At 42.4% G+C, this 21,318-nt stretch overlaps 1 protein-coding gene across 4 annotated transcripts in view; it reads right to left on the bottom strand.

Annotated features, from left to right (window-relative positions):
• LOC132882161 (NACHT, LRR and PYD domains-containing protein 12-like) overlaps positions 1–18,281 on the bottom strand; it is a 92,620-nt gene extending 74,339 nt beyond the window's left edge. For all 4 annotated transcript variants that reach the window (XR_009654124.1, XM_060915429.1, XM_060915428.1 and 1 more), the window contains exons 1-4: positions 18,115–18,281; positions 15,334–15,477; positions 4,306–4,422; positions 3,791–3,907 (exon numbers count right to left, since the gene is read on the bottom strand). Coding sequence is in view for 3 of the 4 variants with exons in the window: in XM_060915429.1 (XP_060771412.1) it covers positions 3,791–3,907; positions 4,306–4,412 (224 nt within the window). In the remaining variant the exon portion in view is untranslated. The remainder of the gene's footprint in view (positions 1–3,790; positions 3,908–4,305; positions 4,423–15,333; positions 15,478–18,114) is intronic.
• Between the last annotated feature and the right edge of the window lie 3,037 nt (positions 18,282–21,318).

The following is a 21,318-nucleotide window of genomic DNA, read 5'->3' as shown; positions in this document are numbered from 1 at the left end:
TATATATGCATGCTTTATTTAGTAAATGGCTAACTAAATTATCTTTTAAAAATAGCACCAAGCTACAAAGAAAGAAAAAAATAAAAGAAAAATAAAATTGTCCTGTCTCAGCAGTGCGCAGTCCGCGCAAAGAGGGATCCCAGTCCCAGAAGCACTGAAATCGTGGGGAAGCCTAATGCGCGGGGAAGCCCTGCGCGTGACGTCACAGCTCCAGCATCCAGGTAGCAGCGGGGGATTCCCAAAAACGTCTATAGCTCACCTGGAGTCAGCGCACACCTCGGGCAATAAAAGAGAAAGCATCAAACAATGCCGACGTACACAACAAGGCAAAAACAGCAGGGAAGGAGAAGTCTTACGTCCCTTTACCCTGTCGTTAGCAAGCGTTGAATTAAGTACAGTTTACTCCAGATTCCCGTTGGCTAGGTCACGATTTCCTAAGTTTGCAGCCGACGCACCTCAAAAGGCAGCAGCAAATCAGGGAAACAGCACAGCGCAGGCAGAGAAAAACTGTTTGTATGTTCGTTCGTTCATTCGTCCGTCCGTTCGTTCCTTCCTTCAATCTGCCCGCTGATCTTCACTGGTAACTACGCATCTGCTGCGGCGTCCGATCCCCTCTTTGGGCTGCATTCCCAAACAACCCAACTCCGAGAAATCCACGTCCCCTCTTTGGGCTGCATTCTCAAACAACCCGACTGCGAGAAGTCCGCGTCCCCGGCGGGGCGGGGGCCGTTACCGGCCTCACACCGTCCACGGGCACCTCTTAACGATTTCACGCCCTGTTGAACTCCTCCTTAATACTGCAAAGATCCCCTTTTTATACCCCACCCCTTTGTCTTTCAAGTGCTTTAATAGGTCAGGTAATAATTGTCCAAACAGCTGATCCATCTAAGCAATTAGAGAGCCGCAAATACAAGATCAGTGTAGGTAGCAGTCAATTAGCAGCACACAGTGAAATCACAGCAATCAACCAATTATGTGAACACACCAAAATCACAGCAACCCAAATAAATCACAGCAAACCATCACAGCAAAAATAAAAATAAGATCCCCACACAGCTAGAGGCTGACATATATACCCGAGTTTTTGTGCGATTGACGCCCTCTCGCCGTACGGCCAATGCATGACTGACTTACTTGACATGCATGGATGACATACGAAATATCTGAACATGCACTGGCCGCACTAATTACGTATGTGGGTCGCACAACACACATACGGAGTCCGCAAGTGCGACGTACGAAAAAAATTGACATTTTGCCCAAACCCGACACCAGCAAATCGTACGAAAGATGCACGTCGGCCGTACGGAAGACACACAAGGCTGTAAGTTTGTCTTGCAACCGGAAAAAACGTAAGCGCCCATAGAGTTTGTTTGACATGACAAAGAACCTCTGCGGCCAGTCTATGGCTCAAAAATCAGCACGTCACACGCACGCCCTCCGTGCGTTTCTTTGCGTTTTTTGCATGTAGACCGGCCGTAGGAGCACGTACGGCCAGTTGTGACCGAGGCTTAATATAGTTCATCAACAGTCAACCCGACAACATCTTAGCGGTGATCTTGATGAGAGTGTTTTGAAGAGTGTTTTGGCAGGACTAAACTCGATGTGCCTTCTAATAATAATAATAAAAAAAATAAAAAAAAAATAGTAATTTGTAAGCTAAAAAGCCTGTGTCTACACTTTTTTCTTTCGCGGAGTGGCAGCTGTGTTCAATTGGGGCGGGACATGACTGAATGGGTGTTTCTGATTCGTCAGCTGTCGTCCTTACACTGCATGGCATGCCCCAACCATTTACAAACACAGAATTCCAAGTCCTCCGCTCCAAATTCGGCAGCTTCAAAACGATTGATTTTTTTTTTTTAAACCGACAACCAAAAAAAGAAATTAACCGGTTGACGTTGATTCGGTCAACCACCGGTCAAACGGTCACCGGTTAACATCCCTATACCCTACCCCCCAAAAATTCTCAACGGATTTGCAACAATATAAAAAAGGTCCATTTTGACTGAAAAAAAGCGGAATTCCGCCAAAAAGCGGAAAACTCATCCCTGATTTAGAAAACGCGGTGATTTTCCTGCCTACACAGTTCATTACTTTGAAAAAAATCAGACAGTTGAAGGTAAACTCAGCAAAACCCCAAAACAGCACTGTTAAAAAGTAAAGGTCCGGGGGCGTCGTGGCTCAGGTGCCATACCATGAATGCGGGCGACCCGGGTTCGATTCCGGCCCGAGGTCATTTCCCGATCCCTTCCCGTCTCTCTCTCTCCCGCTCATTTCCTCTCTCTACACTGTCCTATCCAATAAAGGTGCAAAAAGCCCAAAAAAATATCTTTAAAAAAAAAAAAAGTAAAGGTCTGTTAGAGTTTCTAAAGCTTTCAGGTATCAATGTTGGGGACATTGAGCCTCGTTTATCAATCTTTTAGTAGAGTTGTGCGTTTGCAGAAGCTAAAGTGAACTAAACATTTCCAATTCAGATTTATGCGAGTTGAAGCTGATTGTTTACATTAGTTCGTACTGTCTGTAAATTTAAACACCAATGAATACCGAATTTCTCATCTAAATCAGGGGCGTAGGGTGTGTGTGTGTGTCACACACTGACTGGCAGCCTATGTGCATTATGTAACAAAAAATAACTCCCATTGCTAGTTTTAGGCAGCTGAGAAACCATCCCTTGCATTATTGCTGTTTCTTCCATGTTTTCTTGATGATGTGTTCTAGAAACGGCACTAAAACTTCGCTTCGAAACCACAAAATGCAACTTTGATGGGGAAAAAATAAAAAAAAAATATATAAAAAAATAAATTGCTTACCTCTCTTCATGTCGAAAGAAGGAGGAAAATTTTGCTTGTTTTGACATGGCGAATTAACAACACAAGAGAAAATACTCGTAATTCGCAACTAAAAAGACTGCAGCTACACTGGCAGCTTGAACATGCTTTCTAGTGCGCTTGTGTTGCGCTTGCGCAGAACGGTGTCAGTCCTGCGCACCTTAGCACGTGCACCTGAAGGCACGCCTAACGAGCTCTGGCACGCATGCCGTTAACAAAGAACACCTGTCTTTAATCAATGAACTGTGTTTGGGCTAGTTAAGGACTGCGCCCACGCAAGGACGATGCAAAGTATTACGCCGCGTCTAGGAACGCGAAAAATCTGAAAAATAAATTTCTCCATTTGGAAAACCGGAGATTTTCAAGAGTTTTGTCAAATATATCAGGATTTCCAGGTCATTCGTGGAAAAAATCTGGAGGAAAATCTAAAAATCTGGAATTCCGGGAAAATCCGGAACACTTTCATGACTAGATTTACTCCCAATTTTACTGCAATAAATGGAGCAAGTGAATAATTATTTAGAGAACACAGAACTAAATACATCAACATTGTGGATCTGGAGAAAAATCTGTCCCTGTTTTAATTTTAGGTTTCTAATTTTTTCTTCTTCCGACAGTCCCCTCCAAAAGTACCGGAACAGCAAGGCCAGCTCTTTTGTTTTTGCTTTGCACTGAAGACATTTGGGTTTGAGATCCAAAGATGAATGAGATAAGAGATCAGAATTTCAGCTGGCTCAGTTCTTTTTGCTTATATTACCATTTCCGGCTTTAGCATTCAAAACATTAGCCATAAGACATTTTCACCTGAATAAATGTTTACACTATTTCCTCTAAAGCATTTACTGAAAGCATTGTAGCATCACTAAAGACCAAGGAACTATAATAAACATCAAAACAGCTGCTAATGACAGTGGAGCACATCCATTACTGTGACTTTAACTCTGAGAATTATGGGATGTTACCTGTGTCCAGGTGACGGGTTTCCAGTTTTAAATTTCAAAGGAAGCTCCATAGACCGATCGCTCTTCATGGAGACACAGCTGGGTTCTGGCGAGTCTGATCTCTTCATCTGGACTTCACTGTACAACATTATAGACAGGCCATTAAATAAACCATTTACACTTTTTGAATGATTTGTTATTTTGACTTAATTTGACCAACAGTGAACAGTGGAATGAGTCTTTATTGTTTATTTAAGTGATTTTGTTCACCATTACTCTGACTTTTATTGCCACATCCAGATGAATTTACTTCCTGATGATGTACGTGATACTGTGAAACACTGAACTGCACAGTTATTGATATTAATTACTCTAAAATGTTTACTGAAAGTACTGTAGCAGGATTATGGCCTAATTAAAGTAGAACAAACTGATAAATATCAAAATTCTGCTAATGATCTGAACTGGACAAAAGAATGTGTAACACGGCCTTTCACTCTGCAGTGACTTTAACTCTGAGAATTATGGGATGTTACCTGTGTCCAGGTGACGGGTTTCCAGTTTTAAAGCTTAAAGGACGACCCATAGACTCATCGCTCTTCATGGAGACACAGCTGGGTTCTGGTGAGTCTGATCTCTTCATCTGGACTTTACTGTACAGCATTATAGAGTGGACATGAGAGACGTTTTCTTACACAGAATTCCGACACAAAATACTGGCGAGATGAATTTGTATCATACATGGATTAAAGCAAAAAAAAAAAAAAAAAATCATCTGACTGAAAAAAAAAAAAAAAAAAGCTCCATGTCATTGGCCCCTACCACGTCAGCGATGCGTCAAATTTTAAACGCCGTGTTGTCCATTATCCCCTCGGTCCCTACTTATAGTGCATTTACATAATTTTAAAGCTAAGGCAAGAATTTACCATTGTCATTACTGGCTATAAATGATGAAACATCAAGTTTTCAGCGTAAAGTGCAAATTTATTTCAACAATACTTTAGTAATGCACAACAGTGGTTAAGAAAAAAGTGCAAGTGCAGTCGAACTTGAACCATGCTTTCAAAAGAGTGGAGCAAAGAAAAATAAGAAAATCTGTTGAAATAAAACCAGGAAACAAGAAAAGTGAAAGTTCACTTTTTCTGCTTCTTCGCAGTGAAGCCAAAGGCAACACCTGATGCCCGTTTTTGTTTCTTTTTCCTTGGCACAGCAGCAGGAGCTTGTCATTATCGCCCATTTCATTTCACCAAGCCCATCTCCACTTATTCTTTACCGTTTTGTCGATGTCTGACACATCTGTGCCTTCATTTAAAAGAAGCGCATCCATGCTGGCAAAACCGAAAGTAATTTGATGCACTCTAGTGATGGAAATCGTAGGGCCTATATCCGGTGGCCTTATACGCAGTACTCGAGTTGAGGGGGGATGTGGGGGGAGGCATCCCCCTTCTGAAATAAAAATCTCAAATCATTCCCCTTATAAAATGGCCATCCCCCCCATCACATCCCTTGTGCCATTTTACCAATTATTGTGGAAATTAGCCTACTATTATTTTAACAAATATTACTATTTCAACATTATAGGCTTTGCGCAGTGATAGCCTACATGTAGCTGGATAAAAAAAGATGCATATTTATTTATTCGGTTGCACCTCTCATTCACACCTATGGACCCTTTTCACGTGACGTCACGACAAGCGCGGCCGCCATTTTGGACATGAACTACTAGTAGTCTACCACAGCCAACAACGAGGAACGACGGCGAAGCATCGAAAGGAATATAGCCATCAAAGAAAGTTTTTACTTTCAGCAAGACTTCCATCATGCCATTATATTGTTGTGCACCTGGATGTAGTAACCATCAACACACAAGGCAAGATTTATCATTTTATCGGATCCCGACAGATGCTGACTGACGGAGAAGATGGATGGTCTCTAAAATATTGGCAAAATGATGTTTATTGACATAGCAATCGTGTGTAACGGGAAGCATTTGCATATCTGAAGTGTTGTGTTTACATCAAAGATAAAATAAACCGATATGACAACGACTGCTGCTGCCGCCAGGTTGGGGACACAAACTAGTAGAAAGGAAGTGTGCCAACAGACTTCCTTTGTGGTCGATTCTGCTTTAAGGTAAGATGCATTTAATTATTCGTCTGCTGTGGGTTTGGAATCAGTAGCCTGACCGATTCATTCATGTTTGTGGTGCCATTTGTTTGTTGACGCGTGTTGAAATGGAAGATTGGTTGTTGACATGATTTCCAGTGATGCTTTGGTGCTGCTGTGGATCAGATGTGTTGAGTAGCCTGACTGTTTTTTTTTCTTGCGTGTGGTATCATTGTTGACGCGAGGTTGTTTTTTGAACATGCCAATGCGGACACGATCTCTCCTGATGAGTTATGACTTCAGACGCGATGCATGTGTGGAGTCCGCGTGATATGTGCGTAAGATAGGCTTCTCATGTGTTTGGAGATCCGCGCTCCGAGACAAGCGCAAGCACCCCCCCAAGGGAAAAAAAGGGACCCCTGAAAATATCGGCATAGTTCGAACACTGGGTTGGAGAAAGTAATGGCAAATAGTGAGTGCACAAACCATAGAAGGTAAACTGTACACAGCGCCAGGGCAGTGTGATGGTATGTCTACTTTTAGATTGTGTTAGCTTCTCAATGAACACACTCGTCACTCAACGAGTTTCACGTCTTTACGACGGATACTTAAATGTGTGTTAGGTATTATTGTTGCAGTCTAAGCAGTCATTGTAGCAGCTAGATGAGCGAGAACTGAAAGGGTCTGTGCCATAAACCGTTATTTCATCATGTCCAAAATGGCGGTCGCGCTTACGAAGGTCACGTGAGTGAAAAGGGTCCATACGGAGGTTTCAGTCACTGAAAACAGCTACTTTCGCAAACTCTGGGCAGAGTGGAGATTTCTGAAAACTCCATCTTCAGACACGCGTGTAAATCGGGAAAACGAAGCAACAGTGGGTGAGAGGGCGCACGCGAATATAATGAGTCAGAGGTGTGAATCTTTCACCGAATGCCAACTGTCCCGGTTCTTCATGAAATCACACGTGCACGCACAAATTCATTAGGTTAACTTTCAAATAACTGTTCTTGTGCACTTGCGACACCGGAGCCACTTTCCTGAATTTTGAGCTTCGGAGTATTCACTTCTTTATCTATTTAATCAATTAATTTGTCATATACATTAAATTACTAATGTAAAACAGTAGTAGCCTATTTAAGCAATCGCTGTTTTCTCCACTGTTTTCCGACCTTTTGTGCTGAGTGAATGAGACTTCATTACACTCCACTGACCGACTTCCAATTCCGGACTTTTTTGAAAATGTAAAATATAGGCCTACGAGATGTTTTTTTGGGACTTAATTCGCATTGGTCCTTCACTATTAATTTTTGAGACTGACGAGGCACTAAATACTGTGGAATTATTTTCTCCTTACTATGAAGTTTGGCATCTTAAACAAGTGTCGGGAAATCTTGCAGCCCGACTGTACAGCCTCCAATGTTTAAGCGAACTGCTGAAACCATAATGTTTAACCCTTTGGTGACTGACCCCTTGAAAATGGTTCCTCCAGGAACTATGACTTTTCAGTTGTCAAGACAACAGAAGAACTAAAATACAAAAACAGAAAGATACGTCACAATGCTCTTGTGCACAAAACAAAATGCTCTTGTATTTTAGTTTTTCCGTTGTCTTGACGACTGAAATGTCATCGTTCCTGGAGGAACCATGTTCAAGGGGTCAGTCACCAAAGGGTTAAAGGTTAAATCGTAGGCTAATCAAACCAAAGAAAAATACAGCCTTTCCAGGACGTTGTCTGCCGAAGCCTGTTTAACCTACAAGAGGCTTAATAGCATAGATCTTGCTGCGACTTCAACAGGGCTGTTTATATTTTTCACCTGATCACCTTTCAATAGGCAAATATCATTATTATTACTACTACAACAATAGGCCTAGTATTAGTAGTAGGCAAGTAGTTGCCAAGTAGTAGGACAGCCAAATTGTTTCATCAGTGGCCTACGCCGAGCCTCCCCGGGACTAGACAGTAGCAGAGGCTGTATTTATTTATTTATGCCTATCTCGCGCAACAACTTATTCCTTTACATATACTCAAACATAGTACAAGAAAGGGTTCAACAACAGGCAATCACAGCAACTTTGTGAAGTTCTAAATCACATCGGTGTCAGACCTATGGGCCTACCCCCCCCCCTTTTCCCTCGGATCTGCATCAATCTCATTATTGACCTTTAGCGCTCCCAGTTGACGGAAATCCGTCGTAGCGACGGAAAACTTTAATCCATGATCATATCATATTTCACCATATTTCTGTTCAATGTTCATTATGACCTCCACCTCTTCTTACACACTCGGCGGCAGCAGCAGAGGGAGTAGCATATGTGACGACACTAATTTGTTATTTTAATCATTTAAAGCACAATTTACCATCAAACATTCTTTCTACATTAAAGGGGACCAGTACAGCATTTAAACATGATCGATATCGATAGTACAAGCCCAAATTATAATAACACACAAGTGCAGGCACCTGATTAGCCATCATAAGTAGCTTTAAGTGCTTAAAGGTGCAAAACACGTCAAGTTTTATTGCACATGGGCAACCAATATTATGTCAAGTCGCTGATGGCCAGGTAGCGGAAGTTAAGCGCAGGCGATGTAAACATACTTGTGAGCCTGGATTTAGTCAGATGAAAAAGAGTTATCTTCAAGTCAGTATGGACAGCGGGATGGACGAGCCTATTTATTTATTTATTGCATGTGTTAATGCAGATATTGACATGCAGTGTGCCACAATAGTGTATATGGTCTAAATATAGGCTTGTGACAGCTCGAAGCTGAGTGAGAGTTTATAGCAGGTGAAGCGTGGAGCACCGCACAATTCAATTTGTCTCTTTATTTACAGAAGATAGATGGGTTTTTTATTTGCTTGAAAAATAAATTAAAAAAAAACATTTTTTTTTTAAATCACATGGGATTCTTGACTAACTCATTTTACACTCATCTGGAGCTCGGCTTTTAGGCAGCGCCAAAATATATACATTCTCTTTGAACGTCTGTACTATTCCAGCTCATCGGCTTGCATGGCCTGAATCCCTTTTCCGTAGACGGTGATGGAATATTGTTGGCACAGCATCGAGTTTGAGTCTAACGTGACCTGCGTAGCCCAAGAGCTCGGCCTGGAGATTCCTTTCAAAGCAATCGGTCTCAAAATGGTCCTCACAAACAGAATTTCTGCCAAAGGAGAGTTTCTAAAGTGTGACCTGTTCCCAAGTTGTGTAGCCACTGTTTAGCAAGTCGTTTACGTCGCTCGGCTGTCAGCAATGGAACACAGAAAAAACACTTTCCCTTATTATCACGGTGATTATTTTTGCAACCACAGGTTTTGCACCCTGCTATTTTTCAACAATGTTTTGTTCATCCGGCGATATCGCGGTGTCAGGAGCAGCGAGCCAATCAAGAAACAGGAAACCTATCGATGATTCTACGGCATGTTGACCTCTGGCACCGCCCACAAAATGGAAATATGGTTGCGCCCTTAAGTGAGCGTCAATTTAAAAAATAATTTTAAAGCACTGATTTATGCAACACAGTGTGACAATAGGGCGGCACGGTGGTGTAGTGGTTAGCGCTGTCGCCTCACAGCAAGAAGGTCCTGGGTTCGAGCCCCGGGGCCGGCGAGGGCCTTTCTGTGTGGAGTTTGCATGTTCTCCCCGTGTCCGCGTGGGTTTCCTCCGGGTGCTCCGGTTTCCCCCACAGTCCAAAGACATGCAGGTTAGGTTAACTGGTGACTCTAAATTGACCGTAGGTGTGAATGTGAGTGTGAATGGTTGTCTGTGTCTATGTGTCAGCCCTGTGATGACCTGGCGACTTGTCCAGGGTGTACCCCGCCTTTCGCCCGTAGTCAGCTGGGATAGGCTCCAGCTTGCCTGCGACCCTGTAGAAGGATAAAGCGGCTAGAGATAATGAGAATGAGATGAGTGTGACAATACAGCGCAGTCAAAATGCATTCGTGCAAAATATGTAATATTTCTCTCCTCTGTTTATTTTTCGCCATGGGTTCCCTTTATAAAAGGAATTTACTTTCAAATAATCTTTCTCCATCTCATATATATATATTTTAAGTTCGTTTCTTAGACAAGTATATTTTTTAAGTTTGTTACCTTGTTGACAGTTTCGGCGAGAATCTCCCGCCTTCTTCAGAAACAGTCACCAGATGTCGAGTGGTGACGTGCCTTATCAGCTGATGTTGCGTGCAGGAGGCGTGAACGTCCCGCCCAATTTGACAGGTAGTCCACGCCTCCTGGTGTCAGGTCGCTCCTCCAGGACTGCGCTCCAGGTGTGCGACAGTGCATACGCTCCCTCGTCCCGGTTCATCGTCCTCTGCGCCCGCTTGCGTATCTCCACTGCCTCTAAAATCCAACGCTGGAATCTATTTTCTTCAGCGCGAATGACTCTGGCCTCTTCCCAATTCATTATGTGATTTTGCCGTTTGCAGTGGTCTGAAATGGCTGATTTTAGGTTTTCTTGGTTTGCTTTTTCTTTTTCGGATCTTGTGAGTCTTCTTGTTGTTTCTTTTTCACATTCTAATTGGTGTTCTTTCCTTCGAGTATGGAAGCATCTGCCCGTTTCACCAATATAGACTTTATTACATGAACGGCAAGGGATTTCATATATGATATTGCATTTATTGTCCAGTTGTATTTTGTCTTTGGGGTGAACTAGCAGCTGTCGGAGGTTCTTGTATGGTTTGACCGGGGTGTTGATGTGGTATTTCCTCATGGATCGTTGGATGCGTTCTGTGACTCCTTTTATGTACGGTAGTGTGACAAAGCCTCGGTTTGTTTTTTCGGTGTTTTTTCTTGTTTGTTTATTTTCTTTTATTTGTGTCTGTAATTTTCCTTTCCGAATTGCCCACGGTGGATATTGGCAGTTTTTTAATGCCTGTTGGATGTGTTGTTCCTCCTCCTGTCTGTCTTTCTCCCCCGTGATGTTCTGTGTTCGGTCGTATAGTGTTCTGATTACTGACATTTTGTGTGCGATGGGATGTTCAGATGTCCATATGCACTGTCGCACACCTGGAGCGCAGTCCTGGAGGAGCGACCTGACACCAGGAGGCGTGGACTACCTGTCAAATTGGGCGGGACGTTCACGCCTCCTGCACGCAACATCAGCTGATAAGGCACGTCACCACTCGACATCTGGTGACTGTTTCTGAAGAAGGCGGGAGATTCTCGCCGAAACTGTCAACAAGGTAACAAACTTAAAAAATATACTTGTCTAAGAAACGAACTTAAAATATTTGTAATAGTTAGACATAATGAACATCCACTACGTATTAAAAATAAGTTATGGAGAAGATTGTGCCAAAGAGGTACGCTACCTGGAAAAGCTGGGAAAAAAATTGGCGCGACAAAGAAACCATCTCCGCTTCAATCTCCGCTGCCGAGACGAAGGCGTCATTCCAGCAAGCCTCTACATAAAAAATCCGATACCAACAAGAAACACGGAAAGGACCATCGAAAGAGCGCGAATGACTCTGGTAAGAGAAAGAATCAGATGCACGACTAACAAAATCAACAATTTAAACACAGAAATAGCACAAAGAACACAAGAATTCAAACGCCGGTTCAAATTCAGCAGTGACATGGAAAAAAATATGGAAGAACATCTGAATGCAATACAAGAACAAGAGTTTTCAAAAACAAAAACACGCCATATTAAAAAACTGAACAGACTTATCAATAAGAAACAAAATAAATGCAAGGACAAGCAAACAAACGAAAACTGGATTTGCAACCTGTCTAAACACACACTAACAACAGCAGAACGCACTATACTCTCACGGGGACTAAACTATGCCATCACACCAAATAAAATCCCGCATGAAGAATTCGTATTAGCCACGGAACTAGCGTGCAATATGATACAGGACCAAGGACAGAAGGCCGCATTAAGGAACGAAATAGCAGGCATCCTCACCTCAGCTAAACCGCCACCCAGAAACATAACCAAACAGGAAATGGAAGCCATCAGAACACTCACAAAGAACAAGAAAAAAACAATATTACCGGCTGATAAAGGGAGGACCACGGTTATCCTGGACACTAATCAATATGAAAAACAAATGAATGAAATGCTCACGGACCCAAACACATATGAAGTATTAAAAAAAGACCCGACGGAGGAAAAGAAAAGAAGACTAAAGCTATTACTCAAACCGTTACTGGATGACAACAAAATCGATAAACAAACATACAACCACCTCATCCCCACAGCAAACATCACCCCCCGGATATACGGCACACCGAAAATTCATAAACCCGGAGCACCACTAAGACCCATAGTAGACAGTATAGGATCAGTTACCTACAACCTTTCCAAGACGTTGGCAGACATAATCAAACCACTCCTCGGACTTACGGAATACCACTGCAAAAACTCAAAACAACTGGCGAAAGAATTAAAGGAAATCAAGATAAAAAAGGATGAAATGTTTGTATCGCATGACGTCATATCCCTCTTTACAAAAACACCGGTCACAAACACTCTCAACATAGTAGAAAACCGGTTAAAAGCAGACAGAACCCTGAAAAAACGCACAAAACTTACAGTACAGGACATAAAACTATTACATTTCATTTCCACTTCCACATATTTCCAATTTAGAGGCATAATCTATAGACAAAAAGAGGGATTTGCAATGGGGGACCCGCTATCTGCCACTCTATGTAACTTTTTTATGGAGGATCTGGAAACCCGAGCCATAGAAACAGCACCGGATGACTGCAAACCTATCTTCTGGAAAAGATACGTTGATGACATTCTTGAAATAACCAAAACAGGCCACACACAACAACTCACGGATCATCTAAACTCCATAGACAAGACAGGCAACATCAAATTCACACACGAAGAGGAAACGGACAAGACAATAGCTTTTCTGGACCTAAAAATACACCACACAGAAGAAGGGAACATTAGAATTACAACATACAGAAAACCTACACACACCGACCAATATCTTCTCTGGACATCTGAACATCCCATCGCACACAAAATGTCAGTAATCAGAACACTATACGACCGAGCACAGAACATCACGGAGGAGAAAGACAGACAGGAGGAGGAACAACACATCCAACAGGCATTAAAAAACTGCCAATATCCACCGTGGGCAATTCGGAAAGGGAAATTACAGACACAAATAAAAGAAAATAAACAAACAAGAAAAAACACCGAAAAAACAAACCGAGGCTTTGTCACACTACCATACATAAAAGGAGTCACAGAACGCATCCAACGATCCATGAGGAAATACCACATCAACACCCCGGTCAAACCATACAAGAACCTCCGACAGCTGCTAGTTCACCCCAAAGACAAAATACAACTGGACAATAAATGCAATATCATATATGAAATCCCTTGCCGTTCATGTAATAAAGTCTATATTGGTGAAACGGGCAGATGCTTCCATACTCGAAGGAAAGAACACCAATTAGAATGTGAAAAAGAAACAACAAGAAGACTCACAAGATCCGAAAAAGAAAAAGCAAACCAAGAAAACCTAAAATCAGCCATTTCAGACCACTGCAAACGGCAAAATCACATAATGAATTGGGAAGAGGCCAGAGTCATTCGCGCTGAAGAAAATAGATTCCAGCGTTGGATTTTAGAGGCAGTGGAGATACGCAAGCGGGCGCAGAGGACGATGAACCGGGACGAGGGAGCGTATGCACTGTCGCACACCTGGAGCGCAGTCCTGGAGGAGCGACCTGACACCAGGAGGCGTGGACTACCTGTCAAATTGGGCGGGACGTTCACGCCTCCTGCACGCAACATCAGCTGATAAGGCACGTCACCACTCGACATCTGGTGACTGTTTCTGAAGAAGGCGGGAGATTCTCGCCGAAACTGTCAACAAGGTAACAAACTTAAAAAATATACTTGTCTAAGAAACGAACTTAAAATATTTGTAATAGTTAGACATAATGAACATCCACTACGTACATTTCTCCATCTCATCAGTATGGTCCTGTGAAGCCTGTTTTGGGATACGACTCGTATCGTGGCTTTAGTGTATCGTCTCATACCTACTCTTTACTGTTTAACTGCTTTATTATTTTATAAGAACATCATTTTACTGACAGTGAACAGAATCTGAATGTTTAAAGTGGTGTCTCTTGCTGTGAGGCAACAGCGCTAACCACTACACCACTGTGCCACCCTTAAGCTGGGAAATAATATATTTATTTTTTTCTTTACCAAATTCTAACAGAAAATGAGAGCGCCCAAAAGGGAAAACTGAGGCAAGCTGTCATTTTGAATCCTCATTCACGGCTGTAATGCAAATTGCTTCCTCCTCAGTATACAAGTGCACTTCCATGGTAGGAAAAAAAAAAAAAAAAACACTATGTTTTGCCGCCTATGTAGTCCCCTATTCAGGGTTTTTTCTAGAAAAATTTAGTATGAGGGCACTCACCATGGCGAGGGGAGCGAAGGGGGGGGGGGGGGGGGGGGGGGATGGTGCCGGTTGTCCCCCCCCCGCTGTGCAAAGCCTTTGAAAAATGCTACAATGGGACATTCTGAGGCTATCTGAGAGGGAAATTGTAACAAATTGTCTGTCAACATTGAAAAAGAAAGAAGTAATCATCTTCTGCCCCGGACAGTCTTTGGCTTTCTTCCGTTTCGTGCCGCGGGATGACATCTTTAAATGCCCAAGTGTCAACAAAAACAACTCGCGAACTACTTCTGTCAAAAGCTCCCGTGCCGGTGGGTGAAAGGTCATTCAGTCTCGAGAAATCTCGCTCTACAAGTCAGCTGACATTGTATGTAACCCATGTCAAATCTCACGAGAGCAGCCGCGACAAGTAAACAACTAAACATGGCGGCTCGGTCTGGAAAACGCCAATTCAGATTGTTTTTGCACCGTCTGGCGGTGTATCTACTATGACTGGAATATTTTTGGAGCAATTATAACGTATTTGATGATCAGACACATTGTCATGTAGTGTTGCTGGGATGTTTTCACGGAGTCGGTAAGGGGGCGCACGCCGAGAGTAAGAGGGCTCAGCGCCCCTGTTCCCCCGTTTAGATGAAAGCCTGCTATTTATACAAATAGGAGTCATTCAGGATTCAGCCATGTTTTTGTTCGGCATTAGCAAGTTAGAGGTTTTTAGCTTTCTCCTGAAATGTTTTCTTTTATTTCTTCTTCCTCAGGGTAGTAAAACTCGCTTTCATTGTGAACACTGTCGTTATCGCTATCCATGCTGTAAAATTAAATGTTATTCTCCTGAGAAATGCTGCCAGAAATTTACAAGATTTTTGATCATCTTATAAATAAATCTTATTTAAAAGACATAAATGTTGACAAAAAAAAAAATGCTACTATGTTTGTTGTTGTGAACGAGCGAGTCGCCAATCAGGATACGGACCTGCTCGCTAGCCAATCAGAGCAAAGGATTTGGACCGTGAAAAAAACAAGACCAGTTAATGACTAAAATATTAGAACATGGCAGTTTACCGTTTTTTTTGAGGGTGGGGTCACATTATCTGTTTCCAGATCCCGGCTCTCCATTTTTGAATATTAGTGTATGGACACACAGCTCATGGACTCACTGCTGATTCCTGAAGACGCGGATCTCTTCTGCTGGAAGGAATTTCACTTCTAGAAAAGACAAAAACAGACATGCAGTTACAGACGTCCCAAGTCTCCCGCAAGCTCCAGGAGTCTCCCGCAAGCTCCAGGAGTCTCCCGCAAGCTCCAGGAGTCTCCCGCAAGCTCCAGGAGTCTCCCGCAAGCTCCAGGAGTCTCCCGCAAGCTCCAGGAGTCTCCCGCAAGCTCCAGGAGTCTCCCGCAAGCTCCAGGAGTCTCCCGCAAGCTCCAGGAGTCTCCCGCAAGCTCCAGGAGTCTCCCACATATTGATAGCAGCTCCCTGATGCCCGCAAATTACATACAATCTCATGGAATCTAGAGCAAGCGAGCAAGCTTCATCCCGAACCTATCGATCAGTTGGTCAGTGCAGAGCATGCAGAGCAGCAGCTGCTCCAGCCATTTTCTGGAAACCAGGAAATTAATACATGGTACAAATCATTGTTTTTTTTTTTTTTAAACTGATTTGGTGTTGAACTTTCAGTTATGATAAAGCAGCGTCTCTTTGTAATTATCTTTGTAAGCACACTTGCTAGGCACAAGGCTAAATAATGGCAATAAATGACTTTCACTTTACAGTGCTGGAGCAGCAGGTGTCGCGCAACAGGCAGGAATTTGTGAGGATTCACCTCCAAAACTAAGTCGCTCATAAAACTACAACCTTTTCTGGTTCAAACAGAACCAATTAGGACCATGTACACCCTTTCTATTTTGTGCTATAACGTTAAGTAGAGGTGTGTGTGTGTGAGCACGTAATTAGTTATTTTTTTATTTATTTTTTACTAAAATTATTGTATGTATATATATAAATTATATATATATATATATATATATATCTTTGCAACCATAAAAGATTTTTGTTCCAAAATTCCAGAACCTATGATCATCTTGCGGTGTCCCTTTACAGAGAGCTGATTTTAAGGTGAATTGAACCTGTTTTAAATTTGAAGGTAAAGTCCCTACAGTAATCACGGAATTGGCGCGAAGGAAAAGGCCATTGCGGGATTAATTTATAATCACTCTGTGATAAACTTCCCTGTGTATTTCTGAATCTTGTCGTTACCTTTTTGACCACTGAAACAAATGTGATGTTATATTACATCTAAAAACATGATTTCAGTATCGAATGAATGACCATGCTGTCCAGTTCTCTCTCGCTCTCTCAACTCTTTTTCTGTATTTATAGGATCTGAAAGAGATCATCCCACAACATGAGCAAAATTTATGCTGTTCAATTACTACTGTATCTTCAGGTACTATTAACAGATCGTATCCATCTTCCGTCAAATATGTGATTTTCCGATGTGAAAATCAGCACTCTCCAGTCACAAGACAAAGCAATTCTACAGAGATGCAAGAGCATTCTACGTCAGAAGCTTTCAAAAAATAAAGGAAAAATTCCCCAGTGAGAGATCAAATCTTGACGAATCTGTCAGTGGTCAATCCTGAGAACCATGATGTGGAACCAGAGCAGATTTTGACTTTGGCAGAGAGATTTCCAAATGTAATGAAGGCCAATGCCAGAGAACAACTCCATTTAGAAGTCCTGGATTATGTCTCATCTAACCTGGAAGCACTGGTGCCAAATTATAAGAATTTCCCAGTTGATGAGTTCTGGGCGAAGCTGTCCAAAGTCACGTCTGTGAGCTCAGGGCAGGTGAGGGTCAGGGAGCTCTGTCAGCTGATGAAGCTGCTGCTGCCAAATTCTAACTGTGATGTGGAAAGGGCTTTCAGCATGGTGCATCACATCAAGACCGAATTTAGGAGTCAGACGTCTCACCAAACACTTGTGAATCTGACGTCAAGCAAGATTAACAAGTTTATTGTGACCGAGTGCTACGAGGTGGAGGTGTCTGGAAAACTGCTCAAATCTGCAAAGCAAGCAGCCTCGAAATACAATGAAAGCTTGCAGAAGGAACAGGCAGAGAACAGAGGAAAGGAAAGCACCCTTTAGGCCGACATGTACAATTACATTCATTGTCATTCATGCAATTAATTCCTTGTTCTGTGATCATCATCTGTGTTTCGGTATTTAAGTAAAGCAATGTTCTGTGGTGAAATCTCTCTCTATCCTGGCCATCCTTCCTTATTTATGGGGGGCAGGGTGTCCAGATTCAGTCAGTAAGGAGCTTAATATATGGCACATTGGAGTTCTCATAGCTGATGGCTGATGCAGCTCAGTCCCCAAGTCAGGGTGTCAGCTATTAATCGGAGTGAATTCAGGTGTTGTTCATCTCCAAAAGGCCACCCCAACATCCACCAGAATGCAGGAAATCACATCAACCAAACCCAGAGTTTCCTGGGGGAGAACCCCCCGGCAATGGATTTCTCTCTAAATTAAAATAAATCTCCCCAGGGAGGGACCTCCCTCAAATCCACTTGCTCAGGTTGGGATGTCTGCAGTTCCAGCTGAAAAACCATCAGAATAAACAGGAAATGACGAGCTGGAAATAAAATGTTTTCCAGCTAAACTCCCCCAAACTCTCTGAGTGTTTAATAGATGAGAAATGGAAGAGAGAAACTCGAATATAGAACACACAGCCGATAAACAGCAGCTTTACAGGGAAGAGGATTTCAGTTCCGCAGTTTTACTGCTGTTTTTACACGAGCTCAATCAAATACAACCACATTTCTCTCCAACACAGCACTTACTTTTACTCAGCACTCCATGTTGGGGGACATTAATGTCCCCGTTTCGGCCTGCTGTTGGAGTTTTTTCTTTATTTTTCCAGCAGCAACAAAATAGCGTCGAGGCTGAAAGAGAAACACTTTCACTTCCGGAAAACTGATTCACTCCGAGTGATGTGTCGCTCAGAGAACGAATCGACTCTGAGTCGGCTCTTTCAGATGGAGTTTAAATTCAAGATTCAAGAAGTGTATTGTCACGTGCACAGTAAAAACACGGAGGTTCAGACAGTGCAGTGAAATTCTTACTTTGCTGCCCTCTTTTCACACAACAATAACACATACACTCAACATACACATGGCAAAAAGGGAATAAAAAAAGTCATAAAAGTTGTAACTGTAGTAAAACTAAAAAACTTGGGGGAAGGGGAAAATAAATAAATAAATAAATCCTGAGTTAATTTGTAAAGTGACCCTGTGCTTTGTGTAAACAGGTAGCTGCAGTGGGGATGCTGGAGAATGGGGAGCGCAGTATTTAGTGTATTGTTCAGGAGCCTGATAGCCTGTGGATAGAAACTGTTTGTGAGTCTTGTAGTCCTTGATTTGACACTCTGGTTGCATCTCTCTGATGGCAGGAGTGTAAAGAGACTGTGTTGTGGGTGTGTTGTCCTTAATAATGTTCTGGGCCCTCTGGCAGGCATAGGGTCATAAAGTCACAAACAGCAAGACACCAAAATTGCTTCTTCCCCAGGGCTGTAAAAGCTCTGCTGGAGGCCTGATCTGGACTTGGACTCTCACTCTGCATCTTACTGTGTTTGGCTACATTGAATAATTACATACTGCAATTTATACTGCTGCTTATATGCCATTAATTATATGCGATTTCATCTTCTATGTTCAGACATTTTTACTTCTCTGATTTAGGAGCTTTGTAGCAAATTTGAATTTCCTTCCAGGGATTAATAAAGTAATTCTGATTATGCTGCTTTTTAAAAGTTATATATATATATATAAATAAAAATTTATTGATATGCTGCTGTGATCTGAGCCCTCAAACAGTGTTTCGTTGTATAGTAATGTGCCTACATGTCAACTTATACGGTTTCCCCGTATTTTGTACGGGAAAATGCAATTTTTTGGCTAATACGGCGTTCACTGATTTTCATACAGGAAAATTACATTTTGTATCTCATCTCATCTCATTATCTCTAGCCGCTTTATCCTTCTACAGGGTCGCAGGCAAGCTGGAGCCTATCCCAGCTGACTACGGGCGAGAGGCGGGGTACACCCTGGACAAGTCGCCAGGTCATCACAGGGCTGACACATAGACACAGACAACCATTCACACTCACATTCACACCTACGGTCAATTTAGAGTCACCAGTTAACCTAACCTGCATGTCTTTGGACTGTGGGGGAAACCGGAGCACCCGGAGGAAACCCACGCAGACACGGGGAGAACATGCAAACTCCGCACAGAAAGGCCCTCGCCGGCCCCGGGGCTCGAACCCAGGACCTTCTTGCTGTGAGGCGACAGCGCTAACCACTACGCCACCGTGCCGCCCTACATTTTGTATCATCCGAGATTTTTTCCGTTACTCCGAGAAACTTCTTAGCATCACCCATTTATTTTTTCAAAACACACATGCCCAATGAAACGGAACTATTTTAGATTTGTGGTTTTCTAGTTGCACGTGGTTTTCTCGGTCATTGATTTGTGGTTGAGCAGTCCTAACACGCATACCCAATGAAACAGAACTATTTTCGATTTGTGGACCATTTTTTGGAGCTAGCGAAAAAAATGTTTCCTGATTCAAAGACTGCACAGGTAAGCATTTGTGTTTTTTGTTTAAGTTTTTTTCTGTTTGCATGTAGGAAAGCTTCCTCCATTATCATGATAATTTAGGGAGGCGATAGGGAGGCACCGTTTATACAACGGCAACTGTAGTTACCCGTCGATTTCGCTTCCCTAAACATTTTAATTGCTGATAGACATTTTATCCTCCTGAAAACCAACCCATGGACTTGTGTCCTCTGTAGTTGACATTTGTTTTACATGCACACCCTCTTACTCTTTCAAGCTGTTCACTTGAATCCTGATGTTTTGTAAAGAGTGCATCCTTTTTTTTAAATCTAAATTGGAAGTTGTTTTTTAACCCTACCTAGTAAGGAAATCGCAACAAAAGAGAAACTGAGAGACATTTTTTCTTGGTTCCCAGGAGGATATGTACAACCCCGATTCCAAAAAAGTTGGGACAAAGTACAAATTGTAAATAAAAATGGAATGCAATAATTTACAAATCTCAAACTGATATTGTATTCAGAATAGAACATAGACCTCATATCATATGTCAAAAATGAGACATTTTGAAATTTCATGCCAAATATTGGCTCATTTGAAATTTCATGACAGCAACACCTCAAAAAAGTTGTGACAGAGGCAATAAGAGGCTGGAAAAGTTAAAGGTACAAAAAAGGAACAGCTGGAGGACCAAATTGCAACTCAGTAGGTCAATTGGCAATAGGTCATTAACATGACTGGGTATAAAAAGAGCATCTTGGAGTAGCAGTGGCTCTCAGAAGTAAAGATGGGAAGAGGATCACCAATCCCCCTAATTCTGCGCTGACAAATAGTGGAGCAATATCAGAAAGGAGTTCGATAGTGTACAATTGCAAAAAGTTTGAACATATCATCTACAGTGCATATCATCATCAAAAGATTCAGAGAATCTGGAAGAATCTCTGTGCGTAAGGGTCAAGGCCGGAAAACCATACTGGGTGCCTGTGATCTTCGGGCCCTTAGACGGCACTGCATCATATACAGGCATGCTTCTGTATTGGAAATCACAAAATGAGCTCAGGAATATTTCCAGAGAACATTATCTGTGAACACAATTCACCGTACCATCCGCGGTTGCCAGCTAAAACTCTATAGTTCAAAGAAGAAGCCGTATCTAAACATGATCCAGAAGCGCAGACGTCTTCTCTGGGCCAAGGCTCATTTAAAATGGACTGTGGCAAAGTGGAAAACTGTTCTGTGGTCAGATGAATCAAAATTTGAAGTTCTTTATGGAAATCAGGGACGCCGTGTCATTCGGACTAAAGAGGAGAAGGATGACCCAAGTTGTCATCAGCGCTCAGTTCAGAAGCCTGCATCTCTGATGGTATGGGGTTGCATTAGTGCGTGTGGCATGGGCAGCTTACACATCTGGAAAGACACAATCAATGCTG

The sequence above is a fragment of the Neoarius graeffei genome, chromosome 2 (assembly GCF_027579695.1).
Source record: "Neoarius graeffei isolate fNeoGra1 chromosome 2, fNeoGra1.pri, whole genome shotgun sequence".
NCBI lineage: Eukaryota > Metazoa > Chordata > Actinopteri > Siluriformes > Ariidae > Neoarius > Neoarius graeffei.
The sequence above is the reverse complement of the archived record's forward strand: the minus strand, read 5'-3'. Positions and strand labels throughout refer to the sequence as shown.